This window comes from Salvelinus namaycush, chromosome 40 (assembly GCF_016432855.1).
Source record: "Salvelinus namaycush isolate Seneca chromosome 40, SaNama_1.0, whole genome shotgun sequence".
In the NCBI taxonomy this organism is placed as follows: Eukaryota; Metazoa; Chordata; class Actinopteri; order Salmoniformes; family Salmonidae; genus Salvelinus; species Salvelinus namaycush.
In genome coordinates this window covers 2,256,930-2,282,708 of record NC_052346.1, presented here as the reverse complement: position 1 = coordinate 2,282,708, position 25,779 = coordinate 2,256,930, and the positions used below count along the sequence as shown (strand labels likewise).

The 25,779-nt window shown below is 43.8% G+C and overlaps 1 protein-coding gene across 1 annotated transcript in view; it reads right to left on the bottom strand.

The window, feature by feature from the left end:
- Positions 1-25,779, bottom strand: part of LOC120033168 (neural cell adhesion molecule 2-like) — a 171,590-nt gene that overhangs the window by 65,159 nt on the left and 80,652 nt on the right. The window contains exons 3-6 of the mRNA XM_038979452.1: positions 23,392-23,598; positions 20,378-20,533; positions 17,792-17,929; positions 1,000-1,117 (exon numbers count right to left, since the gene is read on the bottom strand). Of these exons, the coding sequence (XP_038835380.1) occupies positions 1,000-1,117; positions 17,792-17,929; positions 20,378-20,533; positions 23,392-23,598 (619 nt within the window). The remainder of the gene's footprint in view (positions 1-999; positions 1,118-17,791; positions 17,930-20,377; positions 20,534-23,391; positions 23,599-25,779) is intronic.

Genomic DNA, 25,779 nt, shown 5'->3' with positions numbered 1-25,779 from the left:
CCACAATAAATGCAGATTACGATTTACATAAATTCACTGAAAACCTGCACTTACACACAGTAACAGTATTGCACTTTTCATGTATCCTACTTTTGTCCAGCTAATCGCCTAACCACCGGTCAAGCAACATTATGGACTAAACATTCAAATCCCGTTCTGCAGGATTATTTAGCTAAAACAAATACTGGTCAAATTAAGATCCTACATCTGTACAGTATAACAGGTTTGTGTTCATTAGGGCATACAATCAAAAGTGTTTTAAAGCGTTTTGCAATGGAGAAAAAATCTGCCCAAATTGTTGCTCCTTGTTTCAGACTGTTTTCTTCCATTTGGTGCCAAATGAACACAACCCTGTTATTATAGCTTCTAAGAACATGCTAATGAGTGTGTCACTCAGGTTCAGGATATATGCAACGGCTGTTGTATGAATGAATGAATGAGTGTGTTAGATGTAACATATGTTACTGTTGCAGGTGTGACTAATGTGACACACGGTACAGGTGGCGGCTCACTCTAGAAGGACATGTCACAGTGTCACCTCGATGTCATCGTTTACAGTGTTTGTCGACAGCATTGGCTTGTGAAGAGTGTGTGTGTGTGTGTGTGTGTGTGTGTGCGCCATTTAGAACATTGAAGGAGCCACTAATCTGTAACAGTGATAGATAAACCAGACTACAGTTGGTGACATCGCCGTAATATAAATCAAACATACGCCAAATGTGGTTGAGCTAGTGGTCTGGTTGGCTAATAGTTTTGTCAAAGAATGGCTGGATTGCATTTGGCTCGCCAAGCCACAAGCATATAGAAGTTTAGATGTATGAATAGGAAACATCAATCATGTTTATTAGGTCACAAGGTAGGGAGCAAAACGTTTCGCAATGGGAAAACGAAAACCAGCGTTTCTTATTGAAATAGCAGGTTGTGCCTCACACCTGTGTTCTTCCGTTTTGTGCTTAATGAACACAACCATGACATAGTGTGTAGGGGGGCTAACTGTACCTGTGCCAGGTGACATCGGGGTCGGGGGATCCCGATGTGACGCAGGTGAAAGTCACTGACTCCTGGTAGTCTGCTGTGGCATTGAATGACTGCTGTAGTATCGACAGCACGGGAGGAACTATAGGAACAAGACAAAGGTTACTGTTAGTGGTAAGGAGATCTTCATCAAATTACACATAGGAGAGCAAAACAGCGGCAGGGAAACAATATGCACACAGGAAATTAGCACTGTAACCTTCCCCAACCTCTCTCTTTAAATTAAGATTGTTGTTGACGTAATAACAATGCAGATCAACACGAATGTCCGCCGTGCACAGTGGTTGTGCAGAGAGTGCTCATCCTATTGCCTCTGACCATAGAATATCGGACACAATTTTTCTCCAATTTCCAAAAGATTCTACATGTTGATTCGCCACCGTTCATCAACACCAAGTGATTTACCGTGCACGGTCAATGTTCGTGTTGGACTGTCTTGTCCTTAATAGAGGGGAAATGGGGACACTGTAGTGTCACTGTGCAGTCTTCCAAGGGACAGGTAGACAGGTAACCAAGCTAACAATGGTAGCTAGCATTTAGCCTGTCATCCTAGCTAGTTAACCAGGCTAACATTGAGCTAGCATTTAGCTAGTCATCCTAGCCTAGCTGGTTAACCAGGCTAATAGTGGTATCTAGCATGTGTAGGAAGTCAACCAAGCTTAACTGTTTATCCAGGCTAACAGTAGTAGGTAGCATTTAGCCTTTGATCCTAGCTGGTTAACTAGGCTAACAGTGGTAGATAGTATTTACCCTGTCATCCTAGACCTAGCTGGTTAGCCTGGCTGACAGCAGCAGAATTTAGACTGTCGTTCTAGACCTAACTGGTTAGCCTGTACAAAAGCAGTAGTTGTATTCTTCCCTATTGAACCAGAACTCTGTGTGTAGCCAGAACACTACCCCACCTCCCCCCGGGCCAATTAGTTTGTAAATTATGGATCTCTATGGCAAGACACATCATTCACCCAAGTTTTGTCAAAATCGAGCTAGTGGTGTCCGAGATATTGCGTGTGATTAACGTATGTACGAATGGATGGAGACAGATCCATAGTGGGGGACAAATACCTAAGGAACGATAAGAAAAGGACAGAGCAAAACATCTTGACGAGAAGTCGTCTTCCACAAAACATATACAGATGGATTTTGAGGTGTTACTGTCCAGTATGTAGCCAATGAAATGTGTCACTGCCATACTGCCATGCAATCAACACGAGGTGTCATCTCACAGCAGTGAAAGGAGAGCCATGACAGACTGCTGGCTGATAGTCAGCTTACTGACTTGCCGGTGACAGCTCTATATTACAACTGTGTTTATCTGTTCTGACTGCACAGTCCATTTCTCTGTCTACTCTCAACCCCTCTCTGTATGTCTCTCGCTCTCTCAAACAGTTGCACCTGCGCCTAAACAGGCACATACACATGCACACACACGCATACACAACCCCCCCACACACATCCCGCACACTTCAACTTTCTCACTCATCATTATTCACAATTCACTCAGGATTATCTGTAATCATGGTAGCATCCACATTAATGTAGAAGTGTTTAGAAACATTCTATCCGTATTTACAATAAACTTTTATTTACCATTAACTTCAATTGGGCACAACATTTTCTGAAACAAAACCAAAATGAACAGAAAATGCATCCAACAAATGTATAGTCACAAGCTTGACATAGTGATTGAGGGCTTGGAATATGGGACCAAATACTATACTTGTGACTACTTTATTTACAATAATCTTCAGGGGTGTCAATAATTTGGACCTCTTCCTTTTTGAGAAACAAATATGACTTGTTAAACAAAATCTCTTTCTCTAAGCAATTGTATTAGTATATGTGTATATAAATTGCATAACTCAGTATTTGAATCATTATTGCTCATCATTATCAAGGGACCCCACTGTATATGAATATCAACACTTTCCAAGCTTCAGGCTATTGAAACGACCAAGCAATATCAATAGCATGTGTTTTATTCTGTACTACTGTGCCCCAGGTTGAGCTGAGACAGAATCTCTCATTCTCTCTCTCAGACAAGATTGACATTGATATGCTTACCAATCGAACACCATTCTCTCTCAAGTCCCTGATCCGATACAGTCCAATCCCAAATCAGTGAGCCTCATTGAAAACAGCTCAGTTAATGGGAGACCCATGCTAGGCACAGAGACATCAAAAGAGCAAATCAGCAACATACTAAGTAGCCGAGATAATACATGTTTAATCTCCTTTATCATTTCAATTTCAAAGACTTAGAGAAGAAGAAAGGTCGGGAGATATATGGGGGGGGGGGGGGGGGGGGGGGGAACTCATGCTCCCTTGTGCACACAATCATATGGCAATAGACAAAAATGCATACATATGCACACACACACAAACACATATAGTTGAACTAATTCATGTTTTGATCATGCAGTGTATTTGACTGTAATCAATCACAAACAAATGGTGCAAAAATCGACCTAAATCAAACTTATTTCTGAAGGTCGTCTGAACAATGATGAGTTTGAAAAGGCTACAACTCCAGTTGCATTTAAAAGTTGTTTCAATTGGAAAGGGTGAGGAAAGGACAGGTGTAGCTGATGGGTATCAGCCTCAAATGACCCAGCCTCTTCACTGGCGGTGTTTTCTTTTCAGCCGGCCAATCAGAAGAGGAGGAGGACACCCTGCTGAGTTGACCCCTATCCACCAGCCAATCAGCGGGAGGCCAGCCCTCTGCCGCTTCCTCTATCGCTCGCTTTGATGATAATGTCGGAGTCTGAGATGGAAGGGTACGCTAGACTAGCCACACTGTCTGCATGATAATGTCAATGCTAATACTAGCCGGCGTAGCTGTATCGCGGTTTACTCCATTATAGACCAACTCTGTACTGACTGACAAACTGACTGATGCAATGATTCCCCCCTCAACTAAACTTCTAAATATGTTTTTACACAACTAGTTGGTTGAATCTATAGTTTCATATATAATTCTGAGGCTTGGGGAAGATTATACACACTTTGGGACAAGCTGTGTTACAGACCGAGTAAAACACACAAATGACTACACTTCAAAGTCCAGAAGGACCTTGTATTTATGTTACTTGGGGCTTTACATAGGGCCTTACTTTGGGTGTTTCTTTCTTTAGTCTTTCACTTATTGTCTCCTAAGATCTAGTTCACTTCTTAGGGCACGAGTGACTATACTTCAAATTCCATTAGGACCACATATAGTATCTATGCTTCTTTGGAGCGCCTTACTTTGGGCTTTTTAGAGGGGTTTCCTTCCCTCCGTTCTACTTAGTGTTCCCCTCCTTAGGGCTCATAGGTTAGTCTTCGTCTTTCCTCCCTCTTAGAAAGTTCCCACTGGGCACACCACCTTTTTTTTCGTGGATAACTGGGTAATTTTTGGTTGACGTTGATAAATGAGATTACAACCTAAACCCCCCCCCCCCTCAAAAAGTTTGTTGAATTTCCAATGTGTTCTCACTATGCGTTCAACCATCTAAAAGCACATCCACATTCTAAAATGGAATAAGGTCAGATTTTTGGTTTAGTTGTCACCTAAATGTATATCACTGCACTTTCAACCGTTTAAAAGCACAGCAAAGTTCAAATGGGTATACCATGTCAGACATTTTGTTAATTTATACAACAGATGAATGTGATATCACTGTGCAAATGACCTGTATTGCAGTTGAGATTACGTTACATGATCAATGCCAATCGAGATACAGCAATTGTGAAGATCCCCACAGACCTGCGATGAGCTATGCATGCCACATTGAACATTCAGGTTTTAAATGATTACATAATACATTGTTTATAGTAACCTTAGCTAGGTTTCCATCCAATTGGCGACAGATTTTCATGCAAATATTCTAAAATCCGCATAAAAACTATATGCAAATGTTCCCACTAGAGATGTGTTTCCATCAAATTGACTTGTTGCGTATAAAGTGCGTGATGACGTAGTGTACATAAAAATTACTTTTGCGGTTAGGTTCCCAAGTATCAAATAAAAAATACTATTTACAAAAATGCGTTAGAATCCTGTTTAAAGAAGAGTATTAAGGCTAAGTGAAGAGAAAAAAATAATGGGTGGTGGTACTGTTTTTGCAAGTATAGTACGTTAAAAACTTGAAAAACTTAGAGAATAAAGTAAACATTTTGGGGAATAAAGTGGCAATATTATGAGAATAAAGTGCTAGTATTTTGAAAAAAAAGTAGCAATACATCAATATAATATAGGCAGCATTTTGTGAATAAAGTCACAGTTATAATTCAAGATTAAAGTAGAGGTTTTTGCTGATTAATTCCATGCCTCCCTGGTTCCCTGATGCTGTTCTTTGAAATGCCTGAGTTAGATGACTGGTGAAACTATACTTTAGAAAAGGCTTTAGTAAAAAGGAAATCCTTGCTCTTTTAGAACATAATAACCATATTATTATAAGTATAAGGACCTGGAAGAGGTTGTGCCGCAGATTGGGTATTTTCAGGTGGTACCACACAGACTTGGATGAGATATTTCATCCAAGTCCATGTGGTTACATCTAGCGCACTCGGAAAGTATTCAGACCCCTTCCCTTTTTCCACTTTTTGATACGTTACAGCCTTATTCTAAAATGGATTAAATAATGTTTTCCCTAATCAATGTACACACAATACCCCATAATGACAGTAAAAACAAGTATTACAAATAAAAGTTCCACCTTCCAACAGGACGAAGTTCCACCTTCCAACAGGACAATGACCCTAAGCACACGGCCAAGACAATGCAGGAGTGGCTTCGGGACAAGTCTCAATGTCCTTGAGTGGCCCATCTAGAGCCCGGACTTGAACCCGATCGAACATTACTGGAGAGACCTGAAAATAGCTGTGCAGCAAAGCTCCTCATCCAACCTGGCAGAGCTTGAGAGGATCTGCAGAGAAGAATAGGAGAAACTCCCCAAATACAGGTGTGCAAAGCTTGTAGCGTTATATCCAAGATGACTCAAAGCTGCCAAAGGCGCTCAAGGGTCTGAATACTTATGTAAATGTGATCTTTTTTAAATACATTTTTTAAATTGTTAACATTTCTAAAAAACAATTTTTTGCTTTGTCATTATGGGGTATTGCATGTACATTGATAAGGAAAAAATATATTTAATACATTTTAAAATAAGGCTGTAATGTAACAAAATGTGAAACATATGAACATATTTATAGATGGGCGGATTGTGTGTACAGTCGTGGCCAAAGGTTTTGAGAATGACACATATTAATTTTCAAAGTCTGCTGCCTCATTTTGTATGATGGCAATTTGCATATACTCCAGAATGTTATGAAGAGTGATCAGATGAATTGCAATTAATTGCAAAGTCCCTCTTTGCCATGCAAATGAACTGAATCACAAAAAAAACATTTCCACTGCATTTCAGCCTTGCCACAAAAGGACCAGCTGACATCATGTCGAGTGATTCTCTCGTTAACACAAGTGTGAGTGTTGATGAGGACAAGGCTGGAGATCACTCTGTCATGCTGATTGATTTCGAATAACAGACTGGAAGCTTCAAAAGGAGGGTGGTGCTTGGAATCATTGTTCTTCCTCTGTCAATCATGGTTACCTGCAAGGAAACATGTGCCGTCATCATTGCTTTGCACAAAAAGGGCTTCACAGGCAAGGATACTGCTGCCAGTAAGATTGCACCTAAATTAACCATTTATCGGATCATCAAGATCTTCAAGGAGAGTAGTTCAATTGTTGTGAAGAAGTCTTCAGGGTGCCCAAGAAAGTCCAGCAAGCGCCAGGACCGTCTCCTAAAGTTGATTCAGCTGCGGGATCGCGGCACCACCAGTACAGAGCTTGCTCAGGAATGGCATCAGGCAGGTGTGAGTGCATCTGCATGCACAGTGAGGCAAAGATTTTTGGAGGATGGCCTGGTGTCAAGAAGGGCTGCAAAGAAGCCACTTCCCTCCAGGAAAAACATCAGGGACAGATATTCTGCAAAAGGTACAGGGATTGGACAGCTGAAGACTGGGGTAAAGTCATTTTCTCTGATGAATCCCCTTTCCGATTGTTTGGGGAATCCGGAAAAAAGCTTGTCCGGAGAAGACAAGGTGAGCGCTACCATCAGTCCTGTGTCATGCCAACAGTAAAGCTTCCTGAGACCATTCATGTGTGGGGTTGCTTCTCAGCCAAGGGAGTGGGCTCACTCACAATTTTGCCTAAGAACACAGCCATGAATAAAGAATGGTACCAACACATCCTCTGAGAGCAACTTCTCCCTACCATCCAGGAACCGTTTGGTGACGAACAATGCCTTTTCCAGCATGATGGAGCACCTTGCCATAAAGCAAAAGTGATAACTAAGTGGCTCGGGGAACAAAACATCGATATTTTGGGTCCATGGCCAGGAAACTACCCAGACCTTAATCCCATTGAGAACTTGTGGTCAATCCTCAAGAGGCGGGTGGACAAACAAAAACCCACAAATTCTGACAAACTCCAAGCATTGATTATGCAATAATGGGCTGCCATCAGTCAGGATGTGGCCCAGAAGTTAATTGACAGCATGCCAGGGCAGATTGCAGAGGTTTTGAAAAAGAAGAGTCAACACTGCAAATATTGACTCTTTGCATCAACTTCATATAACTGTCAGTAAAAGCCTTTGTCACTTATGAAATGCTTGTAATTATACTTCAGTATTCCATAGTAACATCTGAAAAAAATATCTAAAGTCACTGAAGCAGCAAACTTTGTGAACATAAATATTTGTGTCATTCTCAAACTTTTGGCCTCGACTCTATATGAAGGTGTGTGTGTGGGCAGTTAAAACAAATGGCCTTCAATCTAATCAATCTACCCAGGCTATTGTTATTTTTTTCTGATAGTGGATATAACATTGAAAATCTGACATTGTTTTAAAGGTACAAATGCAACATATAAGGTTTGTCGATCTTGAAATTTGATTACCATTGTGACATAATCCTTTGGTTGAAATGTCAGCCTTAAAACAACAATTTCCGTTGGTGGCAGACTGAAAGATGGCGGCCTGAAGATGGCGGTGCAGAATGCCTTGTGAAAAAGCTTAGAAATTAATGTCCCTAAACTGACCAAATAATAATACTTCTACGCTGATCTGCTCACTCGTGAGCAACAACATCAAAACTGGAAAATAACTCAAAACAACTTGTAAGGCTGGAGAATTTTATTGACTAACACTACCAACGCAGTCAAAACCAAAACATGGCGGAGGGTATAAACGTAAGGAATGGAGAACCAACTTCTAAAACAAAAAAAATCCAATAAGAGACTCTTCAATTGACACAGATTACATATTTTTACCACCACGTACAGTAAGCGTGGAAACCAAACTACTAAAATCTCTAAATTACAAATTAGGCGTACCCGAGTTAGTCCGTAAAGATACACGAGGTGAAGATGAGCCTTGAAATGAGTGATGAGAAAGCCGCAACACTGGAAAAAGAAACTGAAAAGCTGAATGGTACAGTCAATGTTATTGAAGCTGACGTTAATGAACTTAAAAGAGAGAACAAGTTGTTGAGAGAATCCATACTTGATATACAGTTGAAGACGGAAGTTTACATACACCTTAGCCAAATACATTTATACTCAGTTTTTCCCTGTCTTAGGTCAGTTAGGATCACCACTTTGTTTTAAGAATGTGAAATGTCAGAATAATAGTAGAGAGAATGAATTATTTCAGATTGTATTTCTTTCAACACATTCCCAGTGGGTCAGAAGTTTACATACACTCAATTAGTATTTGGTAGCATTGCCTTTAAATTGTTTAACTTGGGTCAAACGTTTTGGGTAGCCTTCCACAAGCTTCCCACAATAAGTTGGGTGAATTTTGGCCCATTCCTCCATTCCTCCTTGCTCACACACGCTTTTCAGTTCTGCTCACACATTTTCTATAGGATTGAAGTCAGGGCTTGTGATGGCCACTCCAATACCTTGACTTTGTTGTCCTTAAGCCATTTTGCCACAACTTTAGAAGTATGCTTGCGATCAAGCTTTAACTTCCTGACTGATGTCTTGAGATGTTGCTTCAATATATCCACAGAATTTTCCTACCTCATGATGCCATCTATTTTGTGAAGTGCACCAGTCCCTCCTGCAGCAAAGCACCCCCACAACATGATGCTGCCACCCCCGTGCTTCATGGTTGGGATGGTGTTCTTAGGCTTGCAAGCCTCCCCCTTTTTCCTCCAAACATAACAATGGTCATTATGGCCAAAGAGTTATATTTTTGTTTAATCAAACCAGAGGACATTTCTCCAAAAAGTACAATCGTTGTCCCCATGTGCAGTTCCAAACCGTAGTCTGGCTTTTTAATGGAGGTTTTGGAGCAGTGGCTTCTTCCTTGCTGAGTGGCCTTTCAGGTTATGTTGATATAGGACTGGTTTCACTGTGGATATAGATACTTTTGTACCTGTTTACTCCAGCATCTTCACAAGGTCCTTTGCTGTTGTTCTGGGATTGATTTGCGTTTTTCGCACCAAAGTACGTTAATCTCTAGGAGACAGAACGCGTCTCCTTCCTGAGCGGTATGACGGCTGTGTGGTCCCATGGTGTTTATACTTGCGTACTATTGTTTGTACAGATGAACGTGGTACCTTCAGGCATTTGGAAATTGCTCCCATGAATGAACCAGACTTGTGGAAGTCTACAAATTATTTTCTGAGGTCTTGGCTGATTTCTTTAGATTTTCTCATGATGTTAAGCAAAGAGGCACTGAGTTTGAAGGTAGGCCTTGAAATACATCCACAGGTACACCTCCAATTGACTCAAATGATGTCAATTAGCCTATCAGAAGCTTCTAAAGCCATGACATCATTTTTTGGAATTTTCCAATTGTTTAAAGGCACAGTCAATTTAGTGTATGTAAACTTCTGACCCACTGGAATTGTGATATAGTGAATAATAAGTGAAATAATCTGTTTGTAAACAATTGCTGGAAAAATTACTTGTGTCATGCACAAAGTAGATGTCCTAACTAACTTGCCAAAACTATAGTTTAGTTAGAGAATGTTGTAAAATAATTTGTATTCTATTTTTATTTATAGTATTTATAAATAGATCAAATATAGGACAATTCATGACAAAATAAATCCGAAAATATAAGGAACTGGAACACAAGTACCCAAAGCCCGAAATAAAAACACGACAAACAGAGAACATAAAAAGGCACAGTATGTGGGTATGTACGGGTGTATTTGTGAGAGGAGTGTGGTTGTGTAGGAAGATGGGGTGCCTGTTTGATTGGAAAAGTGTGATGCATTAAATGAGTGAGTAAGGAAAATGGTTGCAAATGCCAGAGCCCATGTGTGTCTGCAAGCAGGAGTTGTGATAGAGCGAGTCTTCACTTTTGCGTAGATAGGGGATATACACTACCTTTCAAAAGTTTGGGGTCACTTAGAAGTGGCCTTGTTATTGAATAAAAAGTTTTTAAAAATTGTCCATTAAAATAACATCAAATTGATCAGAAATACAGTGTAGACATTGTAACTGTTGTAAATGACTATTGAAGCTGGATTTTTTTATGGAATATCTACATAGGTGTAGAGAGGTCCATTATCAGCAACCATCACTCCTGTGTTCCAATGGCATGTTGTGTTAGCTAATCCAAGTGTATAATTTTAAAACACTAATTGATCATTCTAAAACTATTTTGCAATTATGCCAGCACAGCTGAAAACTGTTGTCCTGACGGTAGTGTATATATGTAAAATAATACATACAGTACCAATCAAAAGTTTGGACACAAAAACGAATTAAAGTGTTTTTCTTTATTTTTACTATTTTTTTTTACATTGTAGAATAATAGTGAAGACATCACAACTATGAAATAACACATATGAAATCATGACGTAACCAAAAAAGTGTTAAACGAGTATTGTATATTTGAGATTCTTCAAAGTAGCCACCCTTTGCCTTGATGACAGCTTTGCACAGTCTTGGCATTCTCTAAACGAGCTTCATGAGGTAGTCACCTGGAATGCATTTCAATTAATAGTTGTGCCTTGTTAAAAGTTAATTTGTAGAATTTATTTCCTTCTTAATTCGTTTGAGACAATCAGTTGTGTTGTGACAAGGTAGGGGTGGTATACAGAAAATAGCCCTTTTTGTTAAGACCAAGTCCTTATTAAGGCACGAAGAGCTCAAATAAACAAAGAGAAACAACAGTCCATCATTACTTTAAGACATGAAGGTCAGTCAATCTGGAAAATTTGGAGAACTTTGAAAGAGCTCAAGAACTTTGAAATTGCAGTCCAAATAAATGCTTCACAGAGTTCAAGCAACACACATCTCAACATCACCTTTTCAGAGGAGACTGTGAGGCCTTCATAGTCATATTGCTCCAAAGACCACTACTAAAGGATACCAATAATAATAAGAGAAACAGTAGACATGTAACCGCTGTCGAAGTCGTTCTCCTCCTCAGACGAGGAGGAGCATGGATCGGACCAACACGCAGCGAGGTATGTAGACATAATGAATTTAATTATAATAACGAATACGAAAATACAAGACAAACTACAAAACAACAAACGACGTCAACAGACCTGAACATGCGAACTAACATAAAACGAAGAACGCACGAACAGACTAAACAAAACGAAACAGTACCGTGTGGTGCACAAACACAGACACAGCAACAATCACCCACAAACAAACAGTGAGAACAGCCTACCTTAATATGGTTCTCAATCAGAGGAAACGTGAAACACCTGCCTCTAATTGAGAACCATATCAGGCAACACATTTAACCCAACATAGAAACACATAACATAGAATGCCCACCCCAACTCACGCCCTGACCAACTAAACACATACAAAAACAACAGAAAACAGGTCAGGAACGTGACAGAACCCCCCCCCTCAAGGTGCGAACTCCGGGCGCACCCCTAAAACTCAAGGGGAGGGTCTGGGTGGGCATCTGTCCGCGGTGGCGGCTCCGGCGCAGGACGAGGACACCACTCCACCATTGTCTTTGTCCCCCTCCTTAGCGTCCCTTGAGTGGCGACCCTCGCCCCCGACCATGGTCCAGGAACCTTCACCAAGGCCCCTCCTAAATATAGACAACTCAGGACAGAGAGGTAGCTCAGGATAGAGAGGTAACCCAGGACAGAGGGGTAGCTCAGGACAGAGGGGTAGCTCAGGACAGAGGGGCAACTCCGGACAGAGGGGCAGCTCCGGACTGAAGGGCAGCTCCGGACTGAAGGGCAGCGCCGGACTAATGGCAGCGCCGGACTGAAAGGCAGCTCATGACTGGAGGGCAGCTCATGACTGGAGGGCAGCTCATGACTGGAGGGCAGCTCATGACTGGAGGGCAGCTCATGACTGGAGGGCAGCTCATGACTGGAGGGCAGCTCATGACTGGAGGGCAGCTCATGACTGGAGGGCAGCTCATGACTGGAGGGCAGCTCATGACTGGAAGGCAGCTCATGACTGGAGGGCGGCTCATGACTGGAAGGCGGCTCATGACTGGAGGGCGGCTCATGACTGGAGGGCGGCTCATGACTGGAGGGCAGCTCATGACTGGAGGGCAGCTCATGACTGGAGGGCAGCTCATGACTGGAGGGCAGCTCATGACTGGAGTGCGGCTCATGACTGAAGGGCGGCTCGTGACTGAAGGGCGGCTCATGACTGGCTGGCGGCTCTGGCAGCTCCTGACTGGCTGGCGGCTCTGGCAGCTCCTGACTGGCTGGCGGCTCTGGCGGCTCCTGACTGGCTGGCGGCTCTGGCGGCTCCTGACTGGCTGGCGGCTCTGGCGGCTCCTGACTGGCTGGCGGCTCTGGCGGCTCCTGACTGGCTGGCGGCTCTGGCGGCTCCTGACTGGCTGGCGGCTCTGGCGGCTCCTGACTGGCTGGCGGCTCTGGCGGCTCCTGACTGGCTGGCGGCTCTGGCGGCTCCTGACTGGCTGGCGGCTCTGGCGGCTCCTGACTGGCTGGCGGCTCTGGCGGCTCCTGACTGGCTGGCGGCTCTGGCGGCTCCTGACTGGCTGGCGGCTCTGGCGGCTCCTGACTGGCTGGCGGCTCTGGCGGCTCCTGACTGGCTGGCGGCTCTGGCGGCTCCTGACTGGCTGGCGGCTCTGGCGGCTCCTGACTGACGGACGGCTCTAGCGGCTCCTGACTGACGAACGGCTCTGACGGCTCGGGACAGACGGGCGGTTCTAATGGCTCGGGACAGACGGATGGCTCAGATGGCGCTGGGCAGACGGATGGCTCAGATGGCGCTGGGCAGACGGATGGCTCAGATGGCGCTGGGCAGACGGATGGCTCAGATGGCGCTGGGCAGACGGATGGCTCAGATGGCGCTGGGCAGACGGATGGCTCAGATGGCGCTGGGCAGACGGATGGCTCAGACGGCGCTGGGCAGGCAGCTCAGACGGCGCTGGGCAGACGAGCAGTGCAGGCGGCGTTGGGCAGACGGCCGACTCTGACCTGCTGAGGCGCACAGTAGGCCTGGTGCGTGGTGCCGGAACTGGTGGTACCGGACTGGAGACACGCACCTCAAGGCTAGTGCGGGGAGCAGGAACAGGGCACACTGGTTTCTCAAAGCGCACTATAGGCCTGGTGCGTGGTGCCGGAACTGGTGGTACCGGACTGAGGGCACGCACCTCAGGGCGAGTGCGGGGAGAAGGAACAGTGCGTACAGGGCTCTGGAGACGCACAGGAGGCTTGGTGCGTGGTGCCGGAACTGGAGGCACTGGGCTGGAGACACGCACCATAGGGAGAGTGCGTGGAGGAGGAACAGGGCTCTGGAGACGCACTGGAAGCCTGGTGCGTGGTGTAGGCACTGGTGGTACTGGGCTGGGGCGGGAAGGTGGCGCCGGATATACCGGACCGTGCAGGCGTACTGGCTCACTTGAGCACCGAGCCTGCCCAACCTTACCTGGTTGAATGCTCCCCGTAGCCCGTCCAGTGCGGGGAGGTGGAATAACCCGCACTGGGCTGTGTAGGCGAACCGGGGACACCATGCGTAAGGCTGTTGCCATGTACACCGGACTAAGGAGACGTACTGGAGGCCAGATATGTAGAGCCGGCTTCATGGCACTTGGCTCAATGCTCAATCTAGCCCGGCCAGTGCGGGGAGGTGGAATAACCCGCACCGGGCTATGCACACGTACAGGAGACACCGTGCGCTCTTCCGCATAACACGGTGTCTGCCCGTACTCCCGCTCTCCACGGTAAGCATGGGAAGTGAGCGCAGGTTTCCTACCTGCCTTCGCCACACTACCCTTTAGCCCCCCCCCCCAAGATTTTTTTTGGGTTCCTTCACGGGCTTCTTACCGCGTCGTCGTGCTAACCTCATTCGCCGGTATCCCTCTGCACATTGCTCCATCGAATCCCAGGCGGGCTCCGGCACTCTCCCTGGGTCAACCGACCACCTGTCTATTTCCTCCCAAGTGGTGTAACCCAGATCCGGCTCCTGCTGCCGAGCTAGCTCTTCGAAACGCCGCCTCTCTGCTTTTGCTGCCTCCAGCTCTGCTTTGGGGCGGCGATACTCCTCTGGCTCTGCCCAGGGTCCTTTTCCGTCCAGCTCGTCCTCCCATGTCCAGGAGTCCTGTGTAATTGGCCGCTGCTGTCGCTGCTGCCCGTTACCCCGCTGCTTGATCCTTTGTTGGTGGGTGATTCTGTAACGGCTGTCGAAGTCGTTCTCCTCCTCAGACGAGGAGGAGCATGGATCGGACCAACACGCAGCGAGGTATGTAGACATAATGAATTTAATTATAACAACGAATACGAAAATACAAGACAAACTACAAAACAACAAACGACGTCAACAGACCTGAACATGCGAACTAACATAAAACGAAGAACGCACGAACAGACTAAACAAAACGAAACAGTACCGTGTGGTGCACAAACACAGACACAGCAACAATCACCCACAAACAAACAGTGAGAACAGCCTACCTTAATATGGTTCTCAATCAGAGGAAACGTCAAACACCTGCCTCTAATTGAGAACCATATCAGGCAACACATTTAACCCAACATAGAAACACATAACATAGAATGCCCACCCCAACTCACGCCCTGACCAACTAAACACATACAAAAACAACAGAAAACAGGTCAGGAACGTGACAAGACATTAGAGCAAAGGACATTAGAACGGCGGAAATCTGTCCTTTGGTCTGATGAGTCCAAATGTGAGATTTTTGGTTCCAACCGCTGTGTCTTTGTGAGAAGCACAGTAGGTGAATGGATGATCTACGCATTTGTGGTTCCCACCGTGAAGCATGGAGGAGGTGGTATGATGGTGTGGGGGTGCTTTGCTGGTGACAATGTCAGTGATTTATTTAGAATTCAAGGCACACTTAACCAGCATGGCTACCACAGCATTTTTCAGCGATATGCCATCCCATCTGGTGTGTGCTTAGTGTGACTATCATTTGTTTTTCAACAGGACAATGACCCAACATACCTCCAGGCTGTGTAAGTGCTATTTGATCAAGAAGGAAAGTGATGGAGTGCTGCATCAGATGACCTGCCCTCCACAATCACCCGACCTCTACCCAATTGAGATGGTTTGGGATGAGTTGGACAGCAGAGTGAAGGAAAAGCAACCAATAAGTGTTCAGCATATGTGGGAACTCCTTCAAGACAGTTGGAAAAGCATTCCAGGTGAAGCTGGTTGAGAGAATGCCAAGACTGTGAAAAACGGTCATGAAGGCAAAGGGTGTCTACTTTGAAGGATCTCAAGTATAAAATATATTTTGATTTGTTTAACACTTGTTTGGTTACTACATGATTCCATATGTGTTATTTCATAGTTCTGATGTCTTCACTATTATTCTACAATGTAGAAAATAGTAAAAAAATTGAAAAACTCTTGAATGAGTAGTTTTGTCCAAACTTTTGACTGGTAATGTATATGTTTACAAAACATATATGGGGGATTGGAAATTGATAGAAGCCACAATCTATCTGCAATATTAAAGCTGATCACGCCCTGAAAAAAGAAATACATAAAAATAAAAATAATTCAGTTGATTACTTTTTTCAAATCCAATGTATTTCCCACATAGAATCCACAATACGTTGACAAATTACGTTGAAACAATGTTGATTCAACCAGTTTGTGCCGAGTGGGTTACTTCTGAGTTTTTCCTTGTCTCAGTCAGACACACTCTATAGTGATGGCGGCGGTGGACTGTCCCATCTCCGTAGCCGGATCGTGGGTGTCATGTTGCCGGGCGGATAATAGGACTCGCCTCATTGAGCAAGCTTATTGGATCTTCCTCACAACTATAAGTGGTGCTCTAAATTGAACGCAATCCGTGTTTTTTTTCCCAGAGTGCGTTCGTTACATTAGGTGGGAAGAGCTGGATAGCCGAGACAATATTGTGGGCGCTCATGCGTAACCTGTGCTTATAGCTCGCGAGAGATCACATTTCAATCACTCCCGAAACGCTCTCAGGTGGCTCGCGTTCCTGGCTTCTCTGGGGCCTTGCTGAGAACAAATTAGGTAATTAAAAATGACAACCTTTTGCTTTTTGGGCTACAAAACCCAGAGCTGGCGTTAATTGAAGTCTTCAATCACAGAAATCGTGTGAGTATATAGGAAATCAAAGGAGCGGTGGCAGCCAAACTGACCATCATTAAGTAGCTCTATAATGAGCCTGTCTAGGTCGGTGAGTTTGTTCTTTCTCTCAAACTATGCCGATCTGAGGTGAGTGCTCAGATCATATTGTTCAACACAGTACAATTCAGTGACTCCACAGTTCTAACTCCACAGTTCACTTGCATGATGAGTAACCTTGCTTGAGACCTGAACTTGCACTGGCCCCCCAATATCTTGTCCAGGCCTCACCTCAGTTGGCTAATAGTCTTGTAACACGCAGGAGACCTAGATTCAAACCGCTGTCCATCACAGGTAACCATGTGTTTGATGTATTTGATACCATTCCACAAATTCTGCTCAAGCCATTACCACGAGCCGTTCTCCACAATTAAGGCGACACCAACCTCCTGTGACCAACACAATAAACACGATTCATTCTGAATCAATGACTCGATTCTTACACACCGGGTATGATTATTTTTGTGTCAATAAAAGAGAACCTGAATTGAATCAGATCAGAGATTTCCGCCACTATTGACAATCTAATCCCCGCCACCGTGGACGGACGTTCCTGCTATGTGAGAGACCAAGTGTCTCTGGACCGATAAGCGTTTCAAGCGTTCAGTTCTGGGGTGCGATTGTTTGGGAGCTGGCAACCATGTGCTGTAACTGTGGAGTGTAGGAGGGGAGAATGATTCTGTCTCACTAGGTGACTCTATTCTCACCCTGAGAGGAGCAACAATTCTGTATGCCACCGATCGATACACCCCAGTGCCTGGCCTAAGGGAGCCTTTACACTGTGGCTCTGTATGGGGCTTCTCATCCTTAACACCACTGCTGTATGGCTGCTATTGTAGAAGGGACCAATGTATATGGTCGGATAGGATTTTGAAATGTGCAAAACGAGAGCAGGTAGCCGTACTGTATGCTACGCTAGTCTTCATAAGTCTGCTCTGAGATCAGGCCCGGCTGCTACTGTGAGAGGAAAAATATGTCTATGTAGGTTATGTTTTAATGATTCTGATTTGTTGAACTTTGATCCTTCAGAGAACCAAGGTTACATATATAACTGAACGTTTTGGATATGATAGTCAAGGGGAGAGTAGGTATGCTATGCTAGCTAGGTGGCTAACTCTTCGTTCACCACTGTATATGACTGGATAGGTATTAGTGGACGCTATAGCTACTCACCATTCACCACCACCTCGATGTCAACAAAGTTGATCTCGCCGCGGGCCTCCACTCGCGCTTCGCAGCGGTACATGCCCTCGTCCGCCTTGGTCACCTTGTGGATCTGCAGGTTGTTGTTGGGCAGCACCTGGAACCTGCCTTCACAGGAGAGAGGGCAGAAGATAAATAGAGGGTGGGGGAGAGCGATAGAGATAGAGATAGGGGGATAGAGCATGAGAAAGAAAGAAAGAAAGGTTGAAAGAGAGTTAGAAAGAGACAGGAAATATGGAAAGAAAGATACAAGGAAAACGATAAAAAGGAAAGAGTGAAAGAAAGTCTCATGACTCCAGTCATATACTTGCTATCAAATACTATTTTCATAAACCTTTTCCACTTTTAGCTTTTTAAAATAAAGTTAGAAGTGAGATAAATACTTTAGTAATTAGGTCTGCAGTTCACAAAAATTTCCCATCCTTTATTGTTGTCACTAGCAGATAAGTGAGAACCCTATCTCTCTCTGTCAAGCGCAAACGCATTTATAACCTTGTCCCGTAATTAGCGTGGAATAAAAAAAAACACACTGCTATCTCTACCTTTAATCATTACCGTACGGCAAGGGGAGATAGGCCCTTCCCTTCTACGCACTTTGAAATTCAATTAAAAAACCTGACTACATTCAAAGATTTCAAACAAATCCTTTTCCTAATCAGCCCAGGAAGTCTGTCTATGTGATGGGTGGATGAGGGGGAAAGTGTAGGAGGAGGAAAAGTAATGATTGGGTGACAGAGTATTGGTAAACAAGTCTGAACCTGCAAATTAACTTCTGTCCATCATGAACGAGCCATGAATGTTTCCAATAGTCAAAGATAGATTTCATTTCTTCTCCATTCTTTCTCAGCCCCAAGATGTGTTCCAATAATCTAAGATACATTACTTTCCCTCTCCTATCCTTCTAGCCCCCGACTGCGTTCTTGTCACTCCCTGATCTGTTTCACCTGTCCTTGTGCTTGTCTCCACCACCCTCCAGGTGTCGCCCATCTTCCCCACTTATCCCCTGTTGTCTGTCTGTCTGTGTCAGTCCGTTTGTTTGTTCAAGTCAGCCAGCGTTTTGTCTCAGCTCCTGCTTTTCCCCAGTCTCTCTTTATCCTCGCCCTCCTGGTTTGACTCGTCTGTCCAGACTGAGCCTGCCTGCAGTCCTGTGCTCCTACTCTGGATTACCGACCTCTGCTTGGCCTGCCTGCCGTCCTGTACCTTTGCCCCACTACTCTGGATCGACCCCTGCCTGCCTTGACCTGTCGTTTGCCTGCCCCTGTTGTTGTACTAAACATTGTTACTTCAACACTGTCTGCACTTGGGTCTTACCTGAAACCTGATAGTTCTAATAGTCTAAAACAACTTTCCCTTCTCTTTCTTTCTTTCTTGGCCATAGGATGTGTTCCAATCTAAGACACCGTTCTTTCCTTCTCCTTTCCTCCTTAGTTACAGGATGTGTTCCAATAGTATACAACACTTTGCTTCCTTTCCTTTTAGGAGCAATGATCTGAAAGAACTAATTTAATGAAGAAAAAGTCAAGTAGAGAAATATGGTGGAATCATTTCCTGTGCTGTCACTTATAGTATCAGTGTTCAAGACAGATGGAATATCCCCTTCATATCCCCACATACTGTATGTCAACAACATAAGCACACAAAAAAATAAGTGAAAAAATTATACAAAATAAATCAAGTAAAAATAAATAAATAAATAATAATAATACTATTCTGTTCTTTCACTATTCAGTAGCCATGAAGAAAGGAAGAAGTGATTCCCATAGATCTCAACAACATGGCAGCGAGCATCAGACCACCGACTGACATTTGCATCCTCCACTCTCCATCTTCTAGGCAGGCTCGTTAACATGTTTTATTGTCCAACAATATGTTTAATGAAATCACATGCTGTGGCTTTTATTGTTAGAACTTGCTATTTATAGCATCAAACCCCTGACACAATCTGGGGAAAACATTTTTCATAACATTGGTTTGTTTACATCCCAAAAGGCACCCTATTCCCTATATAGTGCACTATGTTTGAACAGGGCCCATAGGGCTCTTGTCAAAAGTAGTGCACTGCATAGGGAATAGGGTGCCATTTGGGACACATCCACATTCTACAGTAAGCACATTTATTCAACTGATATGTCTCGAAACGGTGTGTGAAGCAATCTGACATATAAACTGAATTAATTGAATGTTACATATTTTGATGCGCTAGCAAACCGTTAATTGGCTACTGAAATCAATTATAATGTAATTATCAGCTGCTTCATTAAAAGCAGACTGTAAAATACCATCAAAGAGTGTGCCCATCAAATTTTTTAAAAACATGGATCAAACGTATCCAATGACATGTTCACATGAAAGTTATTTCTATATGGTCTGTAGTGCTCAATAGATTACTTTTCAAGAGTCAAGTTATGTTGCTATTATGGTAGCTACAGTATGCACTTTACAAAGTTAGGCTTTAACTAACCAACTGGTAATTAGGTACTTATTTTAACAAGCAAATAAGGTTCACCAGCACATCAACAGAGGCAGCATGTATCAAATGACCATAAGCAGACTTACTGTAGTGCTCCTCTGTGATCTCCATGCTCTTGAAGCCCTTTTGGTAGAACCAGGAGACCGCGGGTGCCGGCGAGGCGATGACATCACACACCACCTCTGCCGCCTCGCCGTGACGAAACTCCTGGGGGGACCTCACGTCGCGGAACGTCAGCTTCTCTGTCACATAGGAAATGAGGTAACAGGAAGTGAAGTCACATTAGAGACATGTTTTTCCAGGAGAGGTTATGTTACAATATTCACGCAAGTATACCATTTAGAATGCATGGCCAATACATTGCCTCGTTCTAAGTAGTAGGCGAGGGTGGACTTTGGAACAGAGCCCGAGTATGGGAAACCCTGCAGGTGAGTAGAGAGTAAACTCCATTCTATAGCACAAACTGTTTTACATATTGTCTATGGTTCAACACCACTGAGACAACTCTGATTATCTGAGGTCCAAAAAAGTCCCAGAAACATTCCCACAGCATATTGAATGAATCCTCCCACCCCGAAAGTTCTGTTTGTAATCAAATGATTGATTCAACTTGTGCCGGTTTAAAGCTGTGGCACCTGTCTGACAAGCCCTGGCAGGTGGTTGATAGATTTCACCTGGGGAAAGCTGACTTGGAACCTGCGTTTCTCTTCTCTTATAAAACACTCCACCACCCTCTCAGAAGCCGTAGTGCTGGCTAGTTCCGTCGACTTATCACACGGCGTATGTGTGTATGGTGTATGGAGAGAAAAACTGAGTGTGCGTGCGTGTGTGTGGCACGTGAAGTGTGTAACACCACCGGGTTATCCACCGTGTGTGGCAAAATTAAAGTGTGCATAAATCACGTGCATGGCCCTATTTATTTCAGTCCCTTCCACTAGATCACTGCAACCTAGTACATTAGCATTTTGCAATGTGATTTATGTCAGGCGGCTCTCCAAAACGTGCTTTTTTCTCCTCGCCGCTCTTTAACGTGCCTTGCATCCTACTGACTCTGAATGTGAGATTCAACCCCCCTCATCTGCCGGTTTTATTCCACGGCACGTTTTAGAGCTGTTCGTGTATACATTTTGTTTTTCATTTTCTCATTCCGTCGCTTGGTCTCTCTCTCTCTCATTCCCTCACACCCTCTCTTGTGCTCTGTCAGTCCCTTTAATTCCCTTACCCTCCTCTCTCTCATTCTCTCCCTATCCTTCCCTCACCACCTCTCTCAAATTCACTCACCCCTCTCTCTCCAGCTTTCTCTCACCCCTCTCTCTCCAGCTTTCTCTCTCTCTCGCCATCCATTTAATTCCCTCACTTCCTCTCTCTCTCTCACATTCCCTCTCCCTCACACCTCCTCTCTCTCCATCCCACAGTTCTCTCCCTGGGATTCAAACACATTGTTGTACTTGTTTTCATTTCCCGTATCCTTTGTCGTTACCCTGCTCGACAAGAAAATCAGCAAGAAAAACAAATCCTCTCGTGTAACAGTCTACCGCTCGCTTGACACCGTCAAATTGGTAACACAGTGAGAATTTCTCTTCAGTCATTGCCCACATAGCTGCAAGGGCAACTGTCAAAGTGGGGTGACAAGCCAATTTTCTTGGAGCTCCCTCAGGTGGGACATCGACTGCCTCCACTGTCTCCTATCTGAAGTGGATCTCTGTTGGCCGGTGCTGGAAACTCTATACCTGTCAATTACTCAGCAGTGCAGATAATTATAGTCTTTTATCCGTAAGCTATAATAAAGCTATAATTTGAGTTTGAATATGGATAGCTTTCGTCAGTTTGTGAGTCGTGATGCACGAACACATACAGTGGGGCAAAAAAGTATTTAGTCAGCCACCAATTGCGCAAGTTCTCCCACTTAAAAAGATGAGGTTTGAGGTTGTGGACAGGTGTCTTTTATACTGATAACAAGTTCAAACAGGTGCCATTAATACAGGTAACGAGTGGAGGACAGAGGAGCCTCTTAAAGAAGAAGTTACAGGTCTGTGAGAGCCAGAAATCTTGCTTGTTTGTAGGTGACCAAATACTTATTTTCCACCATAATTTGCAAATAAATTCATTAAAAATCCTACAATGTGATTTTCGGGATTTTTTTTCTCATTTTGTCTGTCATATTTGAAGTGTACCTATGATGAAAATTACAGGCCTCTCTCATCTTTTTAAGTGGGAGAACTTGCACAATTGGTGGCTGACTAAATACTTTTTTGCCCCACTGTATAATAATGTCAAGATGTGTGCACGTGTGTGTGCGGAACATCACGACTCACAAATGGTCATGTACAGCACATTTAAAGCGGCTTCCATTTTTCATAACATGTGGTGTTAATCACAAGAAGATCATGTTCGGTATCGCCTCAGATGGGTGCTGGGTACTTTACACGCCTGCTCAAGCCCTTCAGGTGACTATCTCCCTGTTACTTCTCATACTTACTGAACACACAGAGCTGAACGGTGGCTGACTGATGTTGTCATGGATACGGCTGCCAAGCTGTGGTGCGTGAGAGAGGAGGTCAGAGGAGGTAGGGGGACTTGTGGAGCGGGTGCGAAAGGTAAGCACACTCCAGAGGGGTGTGTGTGGGTGCGTGCGCACGTGTGTGTGTGGAGGTGTGCGTGGGCATGCCTGTGTGCATATGTACACACACACACAGTACACACACCACACCGGTGATCCAAATCAAGCGTCTGCCAGATGGCTACCAGCGGCAGAACTCCTCCGTGTATCACGTCCCATTAACGGCCACAGAAGATTCCCTCTCCCATACGATTAGAGCCTGCCTCCGTCGTCGACACACATTCAGTACTATCCATCACACACACCACCAGACCCAGCGAACATTCATTACACTCTTTAATGGGCAAGTGGGTACGGCGGTGCAATGGAATGTAAATATGGTGTATCTTTATGATCTAACAGAGGAGACGGCGATGCGTTTAACTCATGTCTTTGTATGTCTGAAGGACCGCTACAGAGGCTGGAATGGATACAGAGGGAATGCAGAGAGTGTGGTGTGTGTGTTCTTCTCTGTTACATATGCATGTAAGTGAAACTCACGGTACATCTCCAGCACCATGGTGGCCTCCTGCGTCTGTCCCTGGGCGTCGGTGGTCTGGCAGCGATAGATGCCCGCGTCCTCCACTACAGCGTTGTAGATGGTCAGCCTGGAGCTGTCCTCACCGGTGTGCAGGGCCACACGCTGGGACGACACGATGCGCTCCCCCTGGGGGTTAAACCACTCCAACTTCACCGGCTCGCCGATCACTGGGGAGGAGGAGAGAGAACATATAGGTAACATTAAGGAACTGTATAAAGAACCAAGCCAAGCCGTAGACTCTAGAGCAGTATTTCCCAAACCTCCCCTTGAGTACCCCACCATTAGTTCCACTTATATATTCATAAGCACACCTGAAATAAATGGTAGCCTAATCAGCTCTTTTTCAACATGGGAAAGTTATGCTTCTTTGAAATTTGATAAACGTGTTATCCCACTTCGGAGACAAGTAGCAGAAAATGGAGTTGAATGATTTGCACACTTTCTAGAGCATTGGTGCCCAGGGCGTCGATCGCGTTCGACGGCGAACTTCTTTCTAGTAGACCGCATAAACCTTTTCAAAATATATTTTTGCAATTCACAGCGTTACCATCGAGCCTGCTTAAAAATAATAAGGTCCACAGTTCTGAAGCACCGTAAGCTTTGCTCACAGGTTAGCTTCTTTCTTGAATATTATCGCACAGCCAAAATAAAATAAATAAAAACTGCTTGATTTACATAAAATTGGACCAACTATAGTTGCTACATTTGTTTTCCAAACTGTCGCTACCATAGCAACCATCTGCAGTTAGTACGTTTCCGTTTCCACGCTAGTGAGACCTACAACAGACCTGTAACAGAATATTATTTGTTGTTCCAGTGCTATTAGTTTTGTTACATTTTTTTTATGAAGTTGCAGTTACGTTTTTAATATGAGTGCTGGACCAAGCAGCAAGAAACCGAAAATATACCAATTTCACAGTGAGTGGAAGGAAGATTATTTTTTCACCACAACAAATTCAAAATGTGTGTGTCTGATCTGCCATTCAAACAATGCTAAGAAGGGAAATGTCAAGAGGCATTTCAAAACTGTTCACAGGAAATATGAAAGTGACTTTCCAGCTAAAAGTGAACTACAGAAGAGAAAAGTAAAAGAGTTGAAGTCACAACTAGCTGCCCAAAAATCGATATTTACAAAGCCAAGCTCAAAATCAAAGGCAGCCACGATTGCATCATATCGGGTGAGTCGCATACTAGCAAAGCACAAGAAACTGTTCCAGGATGGAGAAATGGTAAAAGAGACCTTATTAGAGACAGCAGAATCATTGTTTGATGATTTCAAAAGTAAATCAGAAATCATTTCCACTATTAAGAATGTTCAGCTATCCAGGAATATGTTTTTATTTCAGTGCCCTCCATCTCCTCTAACCGAAGCTAATTGTATGGCTTTTTTCTATAAATAATGTAAAATGAACAGCTGTACAGAAAGACTCATGTAAAGGTGAAATTACAGAGGAGGAACTTCTTGATACAGTTAAAGCCTTTAAGTCCTGTTTTGATATACTCAGAGGACCGTTAAAAGCATGTTTTAACCACTCCTATGTAAATGGTAGATTATCAGACATTTAACAAGGTCTGATTTCATTATTACTGAAACAGGATACAAATGGGAAATATAAAGACCCAGTCCGTAAAATAAATGTGTGTAGTGTTGTGATGCAAATATTCTAGCAAAATGTATAGCACATAGAATTAAAAAGGTATTGTCAGACATTATTCATTCTAAATCAGACAGGTTTTTTACATGGGCGATACATTGGAGATAATATGAGGCAAGTACTGGAAACAACAGAAAGATATAAAAAAAACTGGGAAACCAGGCCTGCTATTCATAGCGTACATAGAAAAGGCTTTTGATAAAGTACAACTGGAGTTTATATATTAATGCCTCGAACATTTCAATTTTGGAGAATCTCTTATAAAATGGGTTAAAATAATGTATAGTAACCCTAGGTGTAAAATAACAATAATGGCTACATCTCAGAAAGTGTTAAACTGTCCACTATCGGCATATCTACAGTTCAAGTCGAAAGTTTACACACACTTAGGTTGGAGTCATTAAAACTCGTTTTTCAACCACTCCACAAATTTCTTGTTACAAAACTATAGTTTTGGCAAGTCGGTTAGGACATCTACTTTGTGCGTGACAGAAGTCATTTCTCCAACAATTGTTTACAGACAGATTATTTGTCACGGCCGTCAACAGAAGTAGACCAAGGTGCATCGTTGTGAGCGTACATAATCCTTTATTTATTATGATGCCGACAAAAACAATAAACAATCCAAAACAACCGTGAAGCTAAAGGGCTATGTGCCACAAACAAAGTTAACTACCCACACTGAAAGGCGGG